Genomic DNA, 20,995 nt, shown 5'->3' with positions numbered 1-20,995 from the left:
TTTATATTTGTATATTAATAGAAAAATATGGTCAAAGTAAGATAGGTCAAAATTGCACATTTTCAAATCTATTGCGGGACGGAGGGAGTAGCTTTTTATTATTTTGTCGAGTAACCAATATACTTTTTCTAATATGATGAAGCGGAACAAATTTCCTATTGAATTTTTTTTTGTATAGGATAAATATGTTCTACCCTATAAACTAAATCCGTTCATTATTAGTGCCATACATATTTTTTTTTTCATTTATTTATTGAAGTAAAAGACAAATTTGGCCACTGAATCCCTTATCACAATTCACATCCAACCACAGAAAAAATGAATTTCTTTTTCCCATAAATTTACAATTTATTCTGAAAACGATAATACAATACAACTACTATACCTACATTCATTGACTTATCAATAGATGACATTGATGATTTTCCGGCGTCATTTGAATTCACATTTTGAGTCCATAAAGACATACTCCACCAACAATGTTACAATGGAATAAGAGGAAATTACATCTCTGAGCTCACTGCAGCAAAATCTTGATTCTTGGGCTCCGAGTATTTAGATTATGATGACTTCCTCTATCACTCAAAGAATTTCAGAATGTTATATCAAACCACTACACCCTATTATTGAAGATTCAAAGCAAATTTGTTACTTAACAGGCTGGGATATTGCTATGTCATCAATGCACTACATCCAAAAAGGCCTATTATTCAAAAAACCAACAACTTCACCAAATAACCAACAAGATTTCATTCAGAATCTATTGGAGAAGCTCAAACACTCCCTCTCTCATGCTCTTTTCCATTTCTATCCTCTTTCTGGCCGTCTTGTCACTCGCAAAACTCAAGACCCTCCCTCTTATACCATGTTTGTTGATTGCAGTAACGATAACACCGGAGCTAGATTCATCTATGCAACTTTGGATGCAGCTATATATGATATCGATAAAGCAATCAATCAGGATGCTCCACCGGTTGATGCTCCGCCAATCGTGGACTCGTTGTTTGATCTTGATAGAGCAATCAATCATGATGGTCACACCATGCCGTTGCTATCCATTCAGGTCACTGAGCTAGTGGATGGTGTTTTCATAGGCTGTTCAATGAACCATTGTGTTGGTGATGGGACTTCTTTTTGGAATTTCTTCAATATATGGTCTGAAATATATCAAGCTCAAGCCAAAGGCGATGATGTTCTCATTTCGCACCAACCTTTTCATAATCGGTGGTTCCTAGAAGGTTACGGTCCACTAATTAATCTTCCGTTCAAACATTTTGACGAGTTTACAAGCAGATTTGAAGCAGTACCCAAATTGAGAGAGAAATTATTTCACTTTAGTGCAGAGTCTATTGCAAAACTGAAAGCAAAGGCCAATAAAGAATCCAATACAAATAAAATATCTTCCTTCCAATCTTTATCGGCATTTGTTTGGAGAAGTGTGACTCGTGCACGAAGACTAAAACATGATCAAAAAACCAGTTGCAAGTTAGCCATAAACAATAGATCAAGAATCAAACCACCTCTCCCGCAAGAGTACTTTGGAAACTCAGTTGACGTGGTAAGTACAAAAACGACTGTAGGCGAATTGCTTGAGAATGATTTAGGTTGGGCAGCGTGGAAGGTGCATACACTTGTTGTGAATCACGACGATAGAGAGGTGAGAGAGATGCTCAAAAATTGGTTAGAGTCTCCGGTTGTCTACCAACTTGGTCGCCATTTTGATCCCTTCAGCGTGGTGATGTCAAGTTCACCAAGGTTCAATATGTATGGGAATGAATTTGGAATGGGAAAAGCGGTTGCAGTTCTAAGTGGATATGCAAACAAATTTGATGGCAATGTGACAGCCTATGAGGGATTTGAAGGAGGAGGAAGCATGGATTTGGCAGTGTCCCTTTTGCCTAATGCAATGAGTGCGCTAGAATCAGACCAGGATTTTATGAATGCAATTTCTGTGGTCAATTTTTCTAATATTCTGTGAATTTTGGCAAAGTATCCTTGAAATATGTTAACATATATTCGAATAGAATTGGAATATATGAATGAATAAAATGTTTGATATACAGATATGTAACTCATATATTCTAATATCTTAAAGTTTTAGGAGGAGAGCTGGTCCTGGAGTATTGATATGTTTATGCTCCTAACACCCCCCAACAACTATACAGCTCTAAAGCCTTCACTCAAAATCATTATTCGGCTTTTTATCAACTTGCCATATTCAATTTTCTCATTAAAACTGTTACACTCTGGATCATACTTTTTCTCTTTTGAGTTTGAGTACTAGTCGAGATACCCGTGCTATAGCACGGGTAGCGCGGCTTCGCCGCGCTGTATGGCCGCGGCTCCGCCGCGTGTCGCATATCGGCTGTGCTTGGTATAATATTTTTTTTGTCCTTAGTGAAAATATGTAAAATATTTAAAGCATAATAATGTATATATTGATCGGTAGTAATGAAAAATTGTATAATAATTAAATTTTAATATGAACAAATATATATTAAATTTTAGTATTGACGATATTAAAAAAACTAATAAATAAAAATCATAACTAATGTATTATATAATATTGTTATCGTAAAATATATTTCATAAATAAGCATATGGTAACATATTCCCGTAAAAAAAATACAGTGAGATATATTTTTGTTAATATATAGTCAATACACTCATCTATATTTTATCAATATATATAGTTCTCATTAGATTTCATAAATAAGAATATACTAATATATTCCCGTAAAACAAACATATAATCATATATATTTTTATTAATATATAGTCCATACACCAACATATACTTTATTAATATATTCATAAAACTTAGGCAGTTCTTTCAAAAAAAATTAAAACTTAGGCAGTCGCGATGTTTAAATAGAGATATTAAAAAAATATTTTTTTTTTGAAAGATTAAAAATACAAATTAAAACTGATAAATCGTTATAGTTACTAAAATGGGTTACGTGTTACAATTGTACACTCGAACGGGTTTTTTATTGATACATTTAAAAAAATGGAAAAAATTGAAGTATGATTAATCAAAGTATATTATAATTTTTGTGTTTGTTTTAGTATTGACGATATTAAAAAAATGAAAATACATTTCAGAAATAAACATGTACTAACATATTCCCATATAAAAACATATAATGAGGTATATTTTTATTAATATATAGTTCATACACTCGCATATATTTATCAATATGTGGCCGTGGCTCCGCCGCGTGTCGTGTCTCGGCTGTGTTTGGTATAGTTTTTTTTTTCAATAGTGAAAATATGTAAATTATGTCAATTAATAATGTATATATTGATCGGTGGTAATAAAAAATTATAAAATAATTGAAATTTAGTATTGACGATATTAAAAACCTAATAAATAAAAATAATCATAGTTTTATTTACTAATATGTTTTAGTGTGAAAAATATTAATAAGTATACCGTGCAACTCTTAAAAAAAAGTACAATTGTACGCATTTATCAAATCAACTATACAACTTGTGCAACTCTTTTCTAAATTTGTGCAACTTGTGCAACTATAGCAACTTTAACTTTAGTAATTGGTCCCATTTAATTAGGCTGAACCAATCATATTTTTCATCCTCTCATCTTCCTCTACATTTCTACCCAAACTGATTTATTAAAGGAGTTAGTTTGAAAAATGGGTCATTCACATCTTCTACCCAAATGGCTTTGAAGCAACCAACAGTGCTGATGATCTCTTGTAAGCTTTAGTCTCGATTGATTTAGTGTTGGATCTGTAACATTAAATTTCAAAATTAGTATGTTGTTGGTCGTGGACTGTCTTGGTATGTATGAAAAACAATAAAAAAAACAAATTAGTATGTTGTTGGTCGTGGATGTTTCAAATTTAAAAATAGTTCTGTAATTTGTTAGTCAAAATAGACATTGACATATCAATACTTTGTTAATAATTTTATATTAATCATTTAATATATTTATTTATTGTCATATCAATCTTTATACTACTTATTTATTATTATTTCAATCATCATATAAAAAAAGTTAATGTAAGTATTGATGAATTATTTTAGCATAAAAGATTATTGTGAATATCACTTATTAATTTTAAAAATTAAAACTTAATTTAGGAGCCACACACATTTCTTTTTCTTTCATTTGTCACGTGAGGGACTTGTTGGGATTCCTTTTTTTATCTTTTTCTTCTGCATACAGCCAAGCCACGCCTATATCTGTGGCAGGAATATAAGGAAGCAAGCTTTATTGATAGTAGTGTGCACATGCATTAAAGTGGATAATACTTCAATGCATAGATGGACATTAAAAATAATTATAGCACTGTCCCGTGTATAATATTTTTATAATTGTATCATTAAAAAATAAAATTAATCATTTCTACACCCTTATTTTAGTTTATCTTGTACATGGTAGACAATGTCCTTTACTGGATACATTTTATTTTCATTTCACTATCTCAATCAGGAGGAACCCAAAAGTCTCCTCCTTCCCTCATACAAAAACCCTGCCGCCGCCGCCACTCTTTCAGCTACTCACTGCCCCCTTTCATCCTTCTCTTCTCCTCTGTCGTCCTATTGAATCAGATATCAGCAAAGAAAAGCCTTGAAATTACTCAAAAGTTTACTCAAAAGTTTCTTCTATGTAAATTACTCAAAAAATACTTCTATGTTCTTCTTCATCTCATTCTCTCTTCCTTTCTGCCATTGTTTGTCTTCTTCATCTTTCAATCTTCCTTCTCTTGCCGTTGAATCTGCTTGGTGGAAACCATCATGCTGGAAATTCATATACCTTCTCAATCTCTATAATAGAGAATACTTTTTCGCAAGCTTTATACATTGAAGAACAGCAAAAACAACGTAAGAGACATACGTATCAGATCTGTGCAATTTCTTCTCAACTTTATACATGCAAAAACAAAATTGCATATGTTGGCCTGATTTCGTTCTTATTGTATCTTCTTCTATTTGGTAAGTTAGTTGTCACTATCTGAGTGTTATTTCTTCCTCAAAATAAATTATGTCTTAGATGTAACGGCAACAATCAAAATCTAGTGTAGTATTTCAGATCACTTTGTGCACTGTAACAACAACAATTGAAAAAATTAAAAAAACAGATCTGGAGCATTGTTTTTAGAATTTTTTATGTTTTTTTTATTTATTTTTTATAAGGTAAAAATGATAAATTTAGTGTTATTTATTTTTGATTTTTTTTAATGTCGTTATTTATTTATGTTTGTATTTATTTTCTTTTGAAATATTTTTTTTTATTTTAACGACAAATGAGAATTATATTGGTTTATATTTTAATGTCGTTTTTTTTTAATGTCGTTTTTTTGGTTTATATTGGTAGTATTCTCTTACATATATTTGATTAAGATTTACTTGATTAGAGACAGTAAAATAAATTTTGACAAATGCAAGGAGATTATGTTATTTTTTAAGTTAAAAAAATAGTGACATTTATGAGAAAACTATAACCACCACTGCTCCACCATCACAATACACACACACGCTGTCATACACTCACAACACAAATTTCACACATTTTCACCAATCAAAACTACCTCAATCTAACAAACAAAAATCATCAACCAAAAGCAGCTTTCAATCGCGACAACGACACTGTCCGAAACCAAAAATCCATCAAAATCACATAAACCCAAAAAACCCAACACAATCATACACACACGTGCTATAACACACAAACACAGTCAAACACCATTAATCCAATACCCCAACAACCCATACATCGCAAACCATAAGAGAAAGTCATAGAGAAGGTAGTAAGTTCTATTTTTTAGATCTAGGTTTGAAAATTTTGTCATTGGGGATTTTTGTTGTGGAAAAAGAACCAGAAGGAAGAGTAGAAGATTAGAGATGAAAAATAACAAAAAAAGGGGAGATTTACATTATTACAAACATTAGTTGAAATAATTCCATTGCTCTCTTACATGTACCATAAGTTCTGAGGTTTCTGGAATGAGTTTGAAGCAAAAAAATTATTTCTTTGAACATAGTTGAACTTAGAATGATAAAGTTGAACAAACCTGTTTTCTTTTTTCTTCATCTGCATCACTTATCTTCTTTCAACAACTGCAACACATGAAAATTATATGAAATGTAGTAATTCGTAAATGAAGAAAGAAAGAATGTTAACAATATTACAATTGTTTAAAGAAAGTAAATCATGATGATTGTATTTATTTTGTAACATGTTAGGAGTAGATGAGAAAGAGGAAAGATGAAAAGTAAGAAAATGAGTAAATGAAACATATATAGGAATATGATGATTATAATGAAAAAGATAAGAGGGAAATTAAGTGAATGAGATTTGAATTTGAAATTCAAATTCAAATTTTGAAAAGTTGTAAATTTAAAAAATAGAAAAGTAGAAAAGTTTGTAACATATATAAAATTATGAATATGGCCTTTAGTATAGAAGTTGGAAAGGTATTGGTTAAGGGGTAGGGTAGTCCGATTTTGGTAAAAAATCTCACATTTCATATTGGAACTTGAATATCCAATATTACCCTTTGTAAAAAGTGAAAACAGTGTTGTAATTTTGTTGGAAGCAAGGACAGTTAAATAATTTTGGTAGTAGATTCTTTTTATATATATATAGTAGAGTAGATGCATTAAATGTTTATTCGTCCTAGATACTGTAGATGTTCTTTCATTCCCGTGCCCAAGCTTAAAAGAATCAAGTTAAGCAATCTTACTGTGCTCTAGAATATGTTATCCGAATGTACTCTTGAATCTTGATTGAGGTCAATATAGTGTAAATAGGAACTTCATAGAATATATACCTAAAAAGAATTTTGTTTACAAAAATTTGAAGTAAATTTGGCCGATAAAGTGTAAATAGGAACCATGGTTTTCTCATCAAATAATGGGAACCTTGCTTCATTTGGATACATGAATAAATAACCATTGATTTAATGTACTATTGTAGATTATGTCCTATGAGAAAGGTTAATGTTATTTTTAAGGTTTAATTGCACTTTTGGTCTTCACATTTTGACAGGTTCACGAAAATGGTCCCGACTCTTTTAAATCGAACAAAATTGTCCCTAAACTATCATGTTTTTTGCAGTTTTTATCCTAACCCCCATTTTACCCTCCAAAAACGCTTGTGTTTCCAGTTTTTTGATGATGTGGCCAAAATAACTCTTATGTGGCAATTTCAACATAAAAAATGACATTAACATGTCATCAAATCAAATTTTCAAAACTTGGAAAAACAATTTTAACATTTAAAAATTATAATAAAAAGAAAAAATGAAATAATCCTTCATCCTTGATAATAATTCAATACTCCGTCCCTTAATATTTGACACAGTTGACCTTATTACGCATGCCAATGCATCATTTTGAGCTTAAATATCTTGAATAATATATTAGAAAAAATTATGAAAATTTGATATTTTGAAAATACTCATCGAGACAAATCTAACGACATCTTATATGATGTTATTTATCTTTGTATATTAGTAGAAAAATATGGTCAAAGTAAGTTAGGTCAAAATTACACATTTTCAAATGGGTCATCTCGCCCGATTCAGTTTTCGATTATTTCAACCAACCATCAACCTCGGCCGCAGCCATGTCAGCAACCTAGAAGGAATTAAAGATTGAAAGAACTAAAAAGGGTTTGGGAATTAGGGTTCTTATTGAATTAGGATTTGGGAACTAGATATAATTTCATTTGGGTTGATGCTACCCATTTTCTCACAAATAAAAAAATGGTGGTTTCAGATTCGGATTTGATTTCTGATAACCATGAATCTCTTTGATGCTATCCTCTTTGATTTCAGATTTCGATTTTTTTATATGTGATTTTGATTCGATTAGGAATAGGATTTTGTGAAGAGGAATTTGTAAATTTGTGATATATGATTTTGATTTGAGATTGCTTATGTGAAGAGGATGATGCTTTAAGGAGAGATGTGAGATAAGAGAAAAGAGAGATGTGTGTATGTGATGGTTTTTTTGGGTATGAGTTTTATCCTAGGTTGAAGATGAAGAACAATGAAGAAGATGAATAATCTTAGTTTTTAGCTTTATTGTTCGAAACCCAAAATTTATTTCATTTGAACTTTTAATTTTCCATATTTTCATTTATTTCATAAATGTTTTAATTATTTTTCAATTAAAAAAATTATTTGATGACGGGTGAATGTCATTTTTAATGTTGGAATTGCCACATAAGAGTTATTTTGGCCACATCATCAAAAAAACTGGACACATCAGCATTTTTGGAGGTTAAATTTGGGGTAAGGACTAAAACTGCAAAAAAAACATGATAGTTTAAGGACGGTTTTGTTCGATTTGAAAGAGGCAAAATCATTTTCGTAAACTGGTTAAACTGTGAGGATCAAAAGTGCAATTAAGCAATTAATGAGAAACAAACAGGGTTTTTTTTTTTGAAAGAAACAAATAGGTGTTTTGTTATTTAATAATAGCAAAGGTTTTATATTTCTGACTCTAAGAACGAAGAGCAAATTTGCGATCAATGGGGAAGGAAATGTTGCTGAATCATTGTACAAAGTAGGTAATACATCAATGATATTTATGCTAACCTATGTAAAGATACAATTCTATAAAATTTTAGTTAGGATTGTTAATGTTAACTTTTGTTTATAAAAGGAATTCAAAATGGCTATGAGCTTGTTTAATTCTTTAACAGCTTGAGCAAACTCAAAATTGGAATTGCTGAAAGTTGCTAAAACTAGATTTGCGTCTCACAATATTCTACTTAGGTGTCTACTTGAGTGTCGGGAAGCTCTAGCAACCATTGTGGTACATAAAAGTTGGAAAGAATTGGTTAGGAAAGGAGATGAAAACACTAGAAGGATGAGGGTTCTAGTTGTTGAGACAATTGCTAGTGAGAGTTTTTGGGAGGAAGTGAAGAATGTGGTTAGAATAACAAAACCAATTTTTCTTTTACTAAATTTGATGGTGGAGAATGCCCTAAAATGGGAGAGTTTTATGAAAGAATGGATGTCATGCTTGGAGAAATAAATGAAATTATGAAAAACAACAAGTATGCAAGTTGTTCCTCTGAGATGGAATCGATCATTACTGCCAGATGGACAAAAATGAACTATACTATTCATTGTCTTGGATTTTCTATAACCCCTAGATTTTACGATACAAATTACCTTGCAACACCTGCTCCAGGAGGTATAGCCAGAAAAGCTCCAAATAAAGATAAAGAAGTGGTCACCGCAGTGATGGAAGCCTTTGAAAAAATATCAGAAAATTCTGAGGAGCAAAGGTTGTTACGTGATCAGTTTGCTAGATTTCACACAAAGAAAGGAATATACGCAATGGCTGCAGCTCAGTTGGATGCAGTAACCATGGATGCTATTGATTGGTGGTCGCGTATGGATCAGAAACTCCCGAGCTAGCTGAGGTTTGCAAAGAAGGTGCTCTCTCAGCCGATAAGTAGTTCATCTGCTGAAAGATCTTGGAGTACTTATTCCTGAAGTAAAAAGAGTTCCATCTGTTCCTGAATAGCTTCCTTCAAAAGGGCTTATGCTTCCCCAGTGAATGTCTTGGTAGAAGATATGATTTCGTTAAATTTAGGTTTATTCGTTTTTAAATAAGCCCTTAACTCAACGAGAAATTTCCGTACCTGATCAATTTCTAATGAATCAAGATAACCATTCGTTCCAGTATAAATAGTTATTATTTGTTCTTCCACAGTGAGAGGAGCTGATTGGGATTGTTTAAGCAACTCGCGCAATCATTGACCTCTTGCCAATTGATTTTGCGTAGCTTTATTGAGATCATAAGCGAATTGTGCAAAAGCTTCTATATTCATAGTGTAAAGAGGAATCGACTCAACTGTGCAAGAGCGGACAAGTTGGTGTATATTCATTCAAATATTCGCTTAGAGTCAAGATTCTCTGTGAGCTACAAGAATGGCCAGTCCAAAAATTGGGATATGGATCATGATGACACTTATTTGGGAGAATCTTCTATGAGGCAGCAAGATACAATCTTGGAATTGGACAATCAAATTAATGGAGGAGTGGATGATAACATGAATGTAACAAGAAAGGATGCAATCAAGAGAGGAAAAAGAATTAAAAATTGATGGTTTTAATAGTTTTAAGGGTTAATAATGCTTTTCTCTTGTAATATAGGACACTTTTGGTTTTTTCCCCTATAATTTTTTTTTAGATTTCGTTCATGTAAAATAAAGATTCTTCATGATTGCCCCTTGAGCCTATGACTCAGCAGAATCAATTACGTGGCGCTGATATGGATATTTATTTTCATTGGCCACGTGTATAATTCATTTAACACATCATACCTAATTAAAAAAAATTAAAAAAACATAATAATTTAAAAATCATGAAAATTAATTTTTGAAATTTGAAAAAATTGAAAAAAATAATTTTCAAAATAAGAAATTCATATTTTTTCCTTAAAAAATAAAAAAAATCTGGAACACTATTTTCAAAATGAATAAAATTAGTATATATTTCGTAAATTAAAGAAACATATTTGAAATTAAAAAAACTTAAGATTTCTTCTCAATAAAAAAATACTGGAATAAAAAGTCTAAAAAACTTTTTTCCAAAATAAAAATTTTCCATAATTTGTTCAAAAAAACTTTTTCGTAATAAAACTTTTTTTCTAGAATTTTTATTTTTTTTAGAAAAAAAGTTTTATTTCAAAAAAATATATTTAATTTTTTTACAAAATTAAAAATAAAACTTTTTATTTAAAAAAATTACCTTATTTTCCAGAATTTTATTTTTTTAGAAAAATTAAAAAGTTTTATTTCGGAAAAAATATTTATTTTTCGTTTTTTTTATAAAAATAGAAACTTATCTTATTTTCCAGAATTTTTTATTTTATTAGAAAAATGAAACAAAACTTTTTATTTTAAAAAAAATTTGAACTTATTTTAATTTCGAATTTATTTTTCTAATTTCGAAAATATATTCTCCAATTTTTGTTTTTATTTTATTTTGAAAATTAAGTTCCAGAGTTTTGTATTATATTAGAAAATATAATCTAAGTCCCCGTGAGCTTAGCTCAGTTGGTAAGGACAATGCATAATATATGCAAGGTCTGAGGTTCGAATCCCGGACACCACCAAAAAAAAAATATAATCTGATTTTTTTCTAATTTTTTTTATTTTTTTTATTTTCAAAAACTAATTTTCAGATTTTCTATATTTTTTAATTATAAATGATGTGTAATAAGTTTTTTACGCGTGACATCCAAAAAGAATTAAAAATAAAAAGGAAAAGTAAGGACAGTGCCACATCAGAGATTCTTCTGACTCAAAGGACTCGGGGGGCAATCTGGAAAAATATTTATCTTACAAGGATGGAATCTAAAAAAAAAAATTATAGGGGCTAAAACCAAAAGTACCATATATTATAGGGGTAAAACACTATTTGTTTTATCTTGGTTTTCGGGTGTCAAACATTGATTACGTTTGAACCTTTTAAACCGGTGATATCTTATTTTTTCTTGGGAAGGGAAAAAGTAAGCAAAACCCTTGAGAATCGAGGTCCGGGAGTTGTTTTCGCTACGGGAAGGTGTTAGGCACCCATAACGACTATAGTAACCTATAGGAACCGTCTTTAATTTCTACGCGCGCGCTTTATTTTTAAATGCTATTTTGAAATGCTTATTAAACCTAAGGATGTTCTAAGTGAAGAATTGGAGGGAGAAGAATGTTTTTGGATTTTTATTTTAGTTGAATTGAAGGAATTTTGTTCCTTGCCTACGTACCCGATTAAGGGATCAAATCCACCGTAGTTCTCTCTCAAAAAGTGTTTTTTGTTTTTGTTGGTTGATTTTAAGTTTGAAAATGGAGTTTGAAGAATAGAAAGAGGCCTCAAGGGCATGAGATTAGGAAATGGTGAGGTTGAATTAGTGAATTGTAAAAGAGGTCAAAGTTTGATTATTTTCATTGAAACTTGATTAAGAAAATGGAAAAGAAAATACAATGGGATATTGGATCCCAAGGTTTATTTGGAAAAGATTTGAGTGAAGTCGTTCACATTTGTTTGGAAAATTGGTTTTTTCTAAGCATACGTCCTAGGCATTCATCTAAACATACAATCCTAAACATACATCTAAACATGCATATTCTAGCTACTTAGTGATGTGTGTGCATGTGTCGGTGCTTGTGTCGGTGTACATTTTTAGAGTCCATTGTCCTTTACATCATACCCTAGATACATTCTATGGCCTCTTTGCCAAGAAATTAAAAGCATGAAAGAATATTACAAAATTTCCTAAGTGTTTACATTCTAACTTTTGGTACAAATTAAGTTGCAAGAAAGAAAATAGAGACGAAAATGGGATGCAATGATGATGCTTATGGTGAATATGAAATATGAAAGGAAAATGGTTAGTAGCATAAGGCAAATATCAAAGAAGTGAAGTAAGAGAAATATTAGAATGTAAAAGGTAGAAAATAAGTGCAAACATGGCTAAAATTTGTTCATAAAATGCAAGAACCAAGTGACCTATAATTCTCATATTTCAATTACATTTTAAAGGTTTAGAAACAAGTTTTGGAATGGGAATTAAGGCTACATGATTTTACTTGACATTTTTAAAACAAATTTGGAGCATGTTTACATTATTTAACTACCTAATGACTTGTAAGCTAAGTAACCTACCAAAATTCACCATTATGCAACAAAATTAAACACAAACAGTAGCTAGACCTTATGAAATCAAGTAGTATAGGTCACTAACATTCATCAAGCAATTTGGATTGAAATCAAGCAAAGTTCCACTTATTTTTAGCACAAAATATGACAAAAAAGCAAGAAAATTGACACCTAATTTTTTTAACCAATCTCAACATGTGAAAATTATCACAGAATGCTACAAAAATATCAAGAAGCCTATGTGAATCTTTTAGGAATTTTTAAAGGTTTTTAGGACTAAAAAGTGCAAGAAAGTTGCTAATTCTAACAAAAATAAGGAAAAAATGCTATACATATTTTTGTCAAGATTTATTATGCAAAAATGTTATAAAAACATCAAGAAAGTTATCAAGAACTCATGGAAATTCATTTGGAATTTTTTAAACAAAAATTTGTCATGCAGAAGGTGTAGAAAGCACTATCCAGTGGTGCACATAGTAAAAAACAAGCAAAACCAGAAAAACTGCAAGGAAAGGATATCCAGGCCCAACGGGAGATGGATCCTGGATCATCCTAACGCATCAGGAGCGTTGGATTGATCCAGGAAGCCAGAACCCTAGATCCAACGCACCAAAACGCAGGGGAACATGATAACAGGCATGGACGCGCGCGCGTGTGATGCACAGGCATGGTATAAAAGCAGTTTCCAGAGAGAAGCACACATAATACACATACATTTCTCTCTCTAGGTTTCTCTCTCTAGGTTATTTTAGAGAGAGAGGCTCTGCAGATGGTTGAACGGAGAAGATGACCGGAGTTTGCTCCGGTGCGGTGGTTCGCCGGCGGCGCCACCGTACCGGAGCATTTTTTTACGCTTTTTCAAGTTTGTTTACATCAAAACACTCATCTCATCTTCCTCGTCCCCATTCTGGCCTTGGATTTTCAAGAAACATGCTTAAACGTGCTAGATCTAAACTTCAAATCTCCGAACATTTCAAACTAAAGATGAACGGTAGGGAGTAAGAGCCATTACCTTTTGTTCGTTTGGATTGGAAACTTCTTTCTCCCTCTTCTTGATTCACGAATGTCTTATCTTCCTTTTCTTCGCACCTTTCGTGAATTTGGTTCGAACTTGCGTTCTGGTGCTGATTTTCCCTTCGTTGTTGATCTCCAATTCGATCCTTGCTTTGAAACCCTAGGGTTTCGGATTTTGATGCGATTTCGTGCCGGTTTCTTCGATCCTCTTCTTCTCTTCCTCGATCTTTCTCTCGTGATCGCAGTTATGCTTGAATTGCGAGAGAATGGTTCAGTGATGATGATTCTTGGAAAAGAGTCACCGAGAACCTTCAATATTTGTTGAATTGGGACTGATTTGATGAAACGCTTGCTGAATTCGTTTTGTTTGTGACTGAATTGATGGAAATTAGTGTGAATTTGAGAGAATTTGCGTGTATTGTGACTCTGGAGAAGTGGTTAGGGTTTGAAGATGATGAACTTGTTCATCATGTTCTTGAGTTTTTGTGAGTTTGTTACGGTTTTGATCTGTTCTGAGCAGAGAGAGAAATTGTGAAGTGTTTGTGATGAGTTGTTGAAATCTGAATGGCACTGCAATGATTGGAGCCTTTTATAGGCTGCCAAGTGTAGCTTCTGGACCAATAGAATATTGCCACGTGGCACTGGACCTTGTAACAAACTCTCGGACAAATGGACCAATAAGGAACTGACACCTGTACAGACCTAATGACTTGGACAAAAAATGGACTAATATGCAATTTCTAAAAGTTTTAGGACTAAAATGAAAAAAAAAAATAATAATAATAAAATTGGAATAAAATTGGTAAATTGGAAAATAACGTAAAGTGGAACGTCTAAAATTGACAAAACGGACTAAAACGAACCAATGGCCTAAATGAGGTACTTTAAAGTACCTCTCTGCCGAAATTTCGTGTGAAATGACCAAAATGCCCCTAGGGCTAAAACGACTGAAAATGACTCTGATGCAGATTTAAAATGGATTTTTAACAGGAAAATGAAACAAAGACTTATACAAGTAAAATTAAAAGACTCGGAGACAATTTTTATGATTTAAACAGTGACTTGACACTTGAAATGACCAAAATGCCCCTAGGGGCAAAACTGACTCAAAAATGACTTCAAGTGCAATTTTAAAAATGGATTTTGACATAGAATGATACAGATACTTATTCACACTACTTGAAAGGACTTCAAACAAAATTTTGAAAGACTGAGAGACACTTGACATAGGAAATGACTAAAATACCCTTACATGTGAATTTTGCAGATGAAATTGAAATGAAGTGCAGAGAAGGATGCAATTGGTCAGAGATAGTTCAAATAGCTTGTAATGCAAGAAAAGAAGAATTGATTAGTATTTTTAGGTCCAAAATTAGGGTATAACACTATTAACCCTAATTTTACTTGGTGATTTTATCATATCTTTGTTGAGAGGATTTGGCAGATTTTTTCGAGAATTTTGCTCTTCACCCTGCACATTTTGCTCGCGCCCAGCAAGCCTTCCAAATATACCCTTGCGTTAGTTAAGTCACGCAGCGTGACTTAACTACCGCACGTTGTAATCAATGCATGCCTTAAGTCACGCACCACAGGCCTATGCGCGAGTTAACTCACGCACGTTGGCCGGTGGTCTGTCCTAAAAAACACACGTTTTTGTGAACGGTGGTCACATTTTCAACCTTCAATCTACACGTTTTTTACAACCTTTACACGTTTTTTTTTACCACATTTATGGTAGTTACAACCTAGGCTCCCATTTCTACCTATAAATACCCCTCCATACTTCCCTAATTCCTCACACCATATTACTTTCTCCCCCTCCTCACTCTCTCCCTCTATATCTCTTCTTTCTTTTTTTTCTTTTCAATATTCTCTTTGGGGTAAAAAGTGATCAATTTTCGTCGGGGAAAAGTAGTGAGTAGCCGACTTGGGGAAGTGATCGACCCTTGGGATAATTTTAAACCTGCTTTTTTAACCGCAAAAACTTTTTACCATGGGTAAAAAGAACTTCTTGTGGTAAAAAAAACCAGATTTAAATTTAGCCCAAGGGTTGATGATGTATTTTCCCCTAGAAGGCTGCTCACTATTTTACCCCACGAAGATTGATTATTTTTTACCCCAAGGAGAAAATAAGTAGATTTAGTGAATAAGTTCAAAATTATTGTATGAATTATTGTAATGTATGAATTATTAATAAAATGAGATATTATTATATGCCTCAATTTTGTTCATTTATTTTATATTTGCTTTTAGTTTCTAATGTTGTATTTACCTTTATTTATATTTGTATTTATTTAAAGAATAATATCAAATCAATAATTTAGTATAAAGTTAAGAAAATAATTTAGAATAAAGTTAAGAAAATAATTTAGATTAATATAAACAAGATAATTTAGAATAAAGTTAATAACATAATTTGAAAATAGTTAATAATTTAAAAAAAAGTAGCCTTACGCCACTTAACTTGCGCCACGTAACTTAACATGCGCATTAATTTAAACTTGCGCAAGTTAACTAGCGCGGGGGCATTTTGGGCATGGCTGCAGGGCACGAGCGAAATGTGCTGAATGAAGAGCAAAATTCTTTTTTCGATGCACATGCAGTTTCTATGTTGAGAGAATTTAGCAGATTTTTTTGGATGGAATAGATCATTTGATGTGTGTTTCTATTGGTTGTTATATCAGTTCTGTTTGCACTTAGCTTGTGTTGTGATTGCACACGTTGGGCTTTTTTTTTTTGGTTACATTTGGGCTTTTAATATAATGAATGAATTTTTCTTTGCTCTTTAAAAAAAAAATAGTATTCATTTTCTATTTTATTTTTTGTTAATTAAATATTTTGTATTAGTAATGTACTGATTATTATATTTGAGCGTACAACGAACCCAAACAGCGTCCGACTCTATATACCTCCCATGTATCTAGTTTTTTTGAAGATCTAAAACCGCGTACTTGAATTCGTACCGCGTATCGAAACGAATGTAGAACCGTGCGACTATGATTAGAACGTGGACAATAAATTCATATCAATAATGAAAAAGAGACAACTTGATCCCTCATAATAATTTAAGATAGACAATCTGGTTTTTACAACAGAAAAAGTCTCTAACTAGATTATTATTCAATAAAGTTATTCAATGAAAATGATTATTCAATTAAATAGCAATATTACTTGATAATTCTAAAAAAAAATCCATAACATATGCAAAAGTGGTACCAAGAAAAGACATGTAACTTAGTTTAATTAATTAATTTTAAATTAGAATTTGAGAGAGAAAAAAGTATTGCAACTTGCAAGACCATGTATGTATCAGCACTATAAATATTTCAGAACATGTATTAGCAATATAAAATCAAGTCTAAACACATCATATCTTACATCACACTATATCACTTTAACCACAAATTAATTTTGTTCCATGTTACCATCACCAACCACAAATTATTTATTCCATTAATTTCTCTGGCGGCGATGACCAGTCAATAGTTATACCTTCCTTGACTTATAAATCGATCACTATTATTGAGAATAAAGAGAAACAAAACAAACCCCTAAGCTCTATCTGCAACAAAATTCTGGAGCATTTGAATGATGACTTCCCCTATCATTCAACGTGTTTCAGAATGTTTTATCAAACCTCTACACCCCATTCCAGAGTCAAACCAAATATGTTATTTGACAACTTGGGATATTGCCATGTCCTCTATGAACTATATCCAGAAAGGCCTCTTATTCAAAAACCCAAATAACCAACAAAATTTCATTGATGATCTTTTGGAGAAGCTTAAACACTCCCTCTCACTTGCTCTATTCCATTTCTATCCTTTATCTGGTCGTCTTGTTACACAAAAATCTCAAGACCCGGATCCCACTTATAATATTTTCGTTGATTGTAGTAACAATAACTCCGGAGCTAGATTCATCCATGCAACTTTGGATGCAACAGTATCTGATATCATGACACCAAATGATGTTCCATCAGTTGTTAAGTCATTGTTTGATCTCAATAAAGCAATCAATCACGACGGTCACACCATGCCGTTGTTATCAATTCAAGTCACTGAGCTAGTGGATGGTGTTTTCATAGGTTGTTCTATGAATCACTATATTGGTGATGGAACTTCTTATTGGAATTTCTTTAATACATGGTCTGAAATATTTCAAGCTCAAGGTCAAGGTCAAGGCCAAGGTCATGATGTTCGCATTTCACGCCAACCCTTTCACAATCGTTGGTTTCCAGAAGGTTATGGTCCACTGATCAATCTTCCATTCAAACATCATGACGAGATTATAACTAGGTATGAACCACCCAAGCTGAGAGAGAGATTCTTTCATTTTACAGCAGAGTCTATTGCAAAGCTGAAAGCTAAGGCCAATATGGAGTCTAATACAAACAAAATCTCTTCATTTCAGTCATTATCAGCACATGTTTGGAGAGGTATAACTCATGCTCGCGGCTTAACCAATGATCAAGTAACAACTTGTATGTTAGCGGTAAATAATCGACCGAGAATGAAACCACCTCTTCCACAAGAGTACTTTGGGACCTCAGTTGACACAGTGAGTGCAAAAACAACCGTAGGTGAATTGCTAGAGAATGATTTGGGATGGGCAGCATGGAAGGTGCATGGTGCTGTAGCAAACCATGATGACCCAGAGGTACGAAAGATGGCAAAAAAGTGGTTAGAGTCTCCTATGATATTAAGCCTTAAACACCACTTTGATGCTGGTAGTGTGGCAATGATAAGTTCACCAAGGTTTAACATGTATGGAAATGAATTTGGAATGGGGAAACCAGTGGCAGTTTTGAGTGGTTATGCAAACAAATGTGATGGGAATGTGACAGCATATGAGGGACATGAAGGAGGAGGGAGCATGGATTTGGAAATTTCTCTTTCTCCAAATGTAATGAGAGCACTAGAAATGGACCAGAATTTCATGAATGCTGTTTCTGTGACCAATCTCTCTAATTATATCTGTACCCCATCTACTTCAAAAGGGTTATAGAAACGTGTATTTTAAAAGGATTGGGAAGGGGTTCCATATTTTTGGTGTATTATATGTAGTTCTACCATGTCTTTTTAAACATATCAATGTATTTTGATAGTTCCTTTTTTTTAATATGAAATATCAATAAATATTAATGTTGATTCCTAAACAGGGTTACAGAAAGAAATATATTTACAAGTTAGCTGAGAGCTTTGCTAAGTTGCTAAAGTGAGGTATGGTGCGTCGAGAGAATTGTGATTAATTTATCTAACATTTAATCAAAATTAACCACATAATTAAATTTACAAATGGCAAAAACCAACTAGTTTTTTACTCTGTTTGTTTACAGATTTTCTCATATAGCTAATTTTTATTGGTTGTTGGATAATTTATCCACAACTCTTTAAAGACAACAAACCAAGGGTCTTCTTTTACATGCCATTTCATTGAATTTTTTTTATAGTAAAATAAAAAATTCAGATAAGTTGGACTCTAGAGAGTCATATACAACCTTTTGCTATATCTCTTTATGTTTTAGCATATCCTTGATCCAAAGTATTATATAATTTTATTTCTCATCTGATGGGGTTGGTTTAATGCTTCATTTTATATAATTTTATTTCTCACCTAGTGGGGTTTCGTTTGACATTTCATTTAATATAATTTTATTTCTCATCTGCTGGGGTTGGTTTAATGTTTCATTTTAGTTCTGGCGTATTGAACAACATTTACTTTCCAGTCTAGGAAGATAATCTTTTAGAATTAATTTGATAATCGGTATGCTCAAAATTAGTTGGTTCTATATATCTGAATCAAATTGTTCACAATAGTTTAATTGGAAGAAGTTAAATCAAAAAATGTCAAAAAATTTAGGCCAAGAGATATGTACAAAAGCCACACGGGCACAAATTATATATGACTTGAGTTACCAAGTTTGACCGCAACACATACTTAGCTTCTTTGAAAGGACATACAGAAAGTATTATATTAGCTATTATGATTAGCATGATCAAGTTGTAGGCTCCGCCGCAATTTTATTTTCTTTTCGGTAAAGAGAGGGTGAAAGTCCAGAAAAAGGAAAATTACACCTTAATTATATATGGAGTAGTGACTCCTACTGAATAAGTAAAAATTACATGTGTAATATAAAGTGGACATTACTCAAAAAACTTTAAAACCATATTCACAACTCATCAAAGTTAGAACATCTCTGCCCATTTATTTACTTCATGATAAGTGTAACCAACTTTCATGTCTTAATCTAACTCTAACCACCGGAACGATCCTCGTCACCAATCTTTTTCCTGAAATAGTAGCACTGTTGGGTGATTGATGCAACTTTGTTTATGAATTACTTAGCATCTAAGAATTTTCTGTTTTGTTTTATAGAGAATTTGATTCTCATCCTCTCAATTTTCTTTGACACGCAAAATAGTGAGTGTGTGTTTAGTTAGGAAAATGATTTTTATTGCGAACCCATCACTAAACGAAAATCCACGAATAGGTGTTATTCTACTTTTACTTCCAACCACCCCTGTATTGCAGTAAATGGTACTATTATTATTAGGGATGACAATTGGACCCAGGCTCGATGGGCACCCGCAAAAAAAACCGCAATGGGTAGGGTAAAACCCCGCTTTTATGGGTATGGGCTTGGGTCTGGGTAATTACCCACAAATTTAGATGGGTATGGGTGCGGGTAAGGGCACTATACTACCCAGGCCCGCAACCCGCATATGCATATTTATATAATATAATAAATATTTTATTTATTTTTGGTGTACAATTATTTAATTTATTTAGCTATTTAAGCATAAACCTAAACCTAAAAATAATACCGTAATCGTTTCATCCTTACCTTCATAAGCTCCCGAGCTACAAATTTATGATTTAAATCGATTTGATGTTTATTTTAGCATGCACTATTTTATATGTATTTGAATGTTTTTATTTTAATTTTCGAAGAATATTTTGCATGTTTTTTTATTTGGCTAAATACTACGATTTCTACTATTTTACAAGTTGGTTTAATAAAATTTGGATCAGAGTTTTATTTCAATTGTGATGTTTTTTTACTGTCTTTTTATAATTAAAGTGCGGGTAATGGGTATGGGTATGGGCACTTAGGTGCCCATAGGGTATGGGGAAGGGCACTAAAATTGTTACCCGCGAGGGTACGGGCACAGGTATGGGCATTTTTTACAAACGCCGGTATGGGGAAGGTTACTATAGTACCCTACCCATTGGGTACCCATTGCCATCCCTAATTATTATATGGGAAATGTTAACCAATGCCCCCGGAACACTGGTTAAGGGAGCAAATATAGTAATTTTTGTATTGAAAG

General features: G+C 32.3%; 2 protein-coding genes and 1 long non-coding RNA gene across 3 annotated transcripts; 2 read left to right on the top strand and 1 right to left on the bottom strand.

The window, feature by feature from the left end:
- Positions 1-562: 562 nt before the first annotated feature.
- On the top strand, positions 563-2,208 carry LOC146942092 (putative acetyltransferase At3g50280). Its single transcript, XM_085756057.1, has one exon. It carries the CDS (start codon positions 563-565, stop codon positions 1,976-1,978), a length of 1,416 nt encoding a protein of 471 aa, XP_085612183.1. The 3' UTR covers positions 1,979-2,208.
- Positions 2,209-4,289: 2,081 nt separating this feature from the next.
- Positions 4,290-6,320, bottom strand: LOC146942091 (uncharacterized). Its single transcript, XR_015032582.1, has 2 exons — positions 6,042-6,320; positions 4,290-5,072 (listed from the first exon to the last, which is right to left on the bottom strand). It is a non-coding gene; the product is annotated as an uncharacterized LOC146942091 (long non-coding RNA).
- Positions 6,321-16,990: 10,670 nt separating this feature from the next.
- Positions 16,991-18,819, top strand: LOC146942090 (putative acetyltransferase At3g50280). Its single transcript, XM_085756056.1, has one exon. The coding sequence runs from the start codon at positions 17,250-17,252 to the stop codon at positions 18,666-18,668; it is 1,419 nt and encodes a 472-aa protein (XP_085612182.1). The 5' UTR covers positions 16,991-17,249; the 3' UTR covers positions 18,669-18,819.
- Positions 18,820-20,995: the final 2,176 nt, after the last annotated feature.

The sequence above is a fragment of the Medicago sativa genome, chromosome 3 (assembly GCF_051527215.1).
Source record: "Medicago sativa cultivar Bolivia chromosome 3, Bolivia_mono, whole genome shotgun sequence".
Lineage (NCBI taxonomy): Eukaryota > Viridiplantae > Streptophyta > Magnoliopsida > Fabales > Fabaceae > Medicago > Medicago sativa.
Note: the sequence above shows the minus strand (reverse complement) of the source record. Positions and strands in the feature narration are given on the sequence as shown.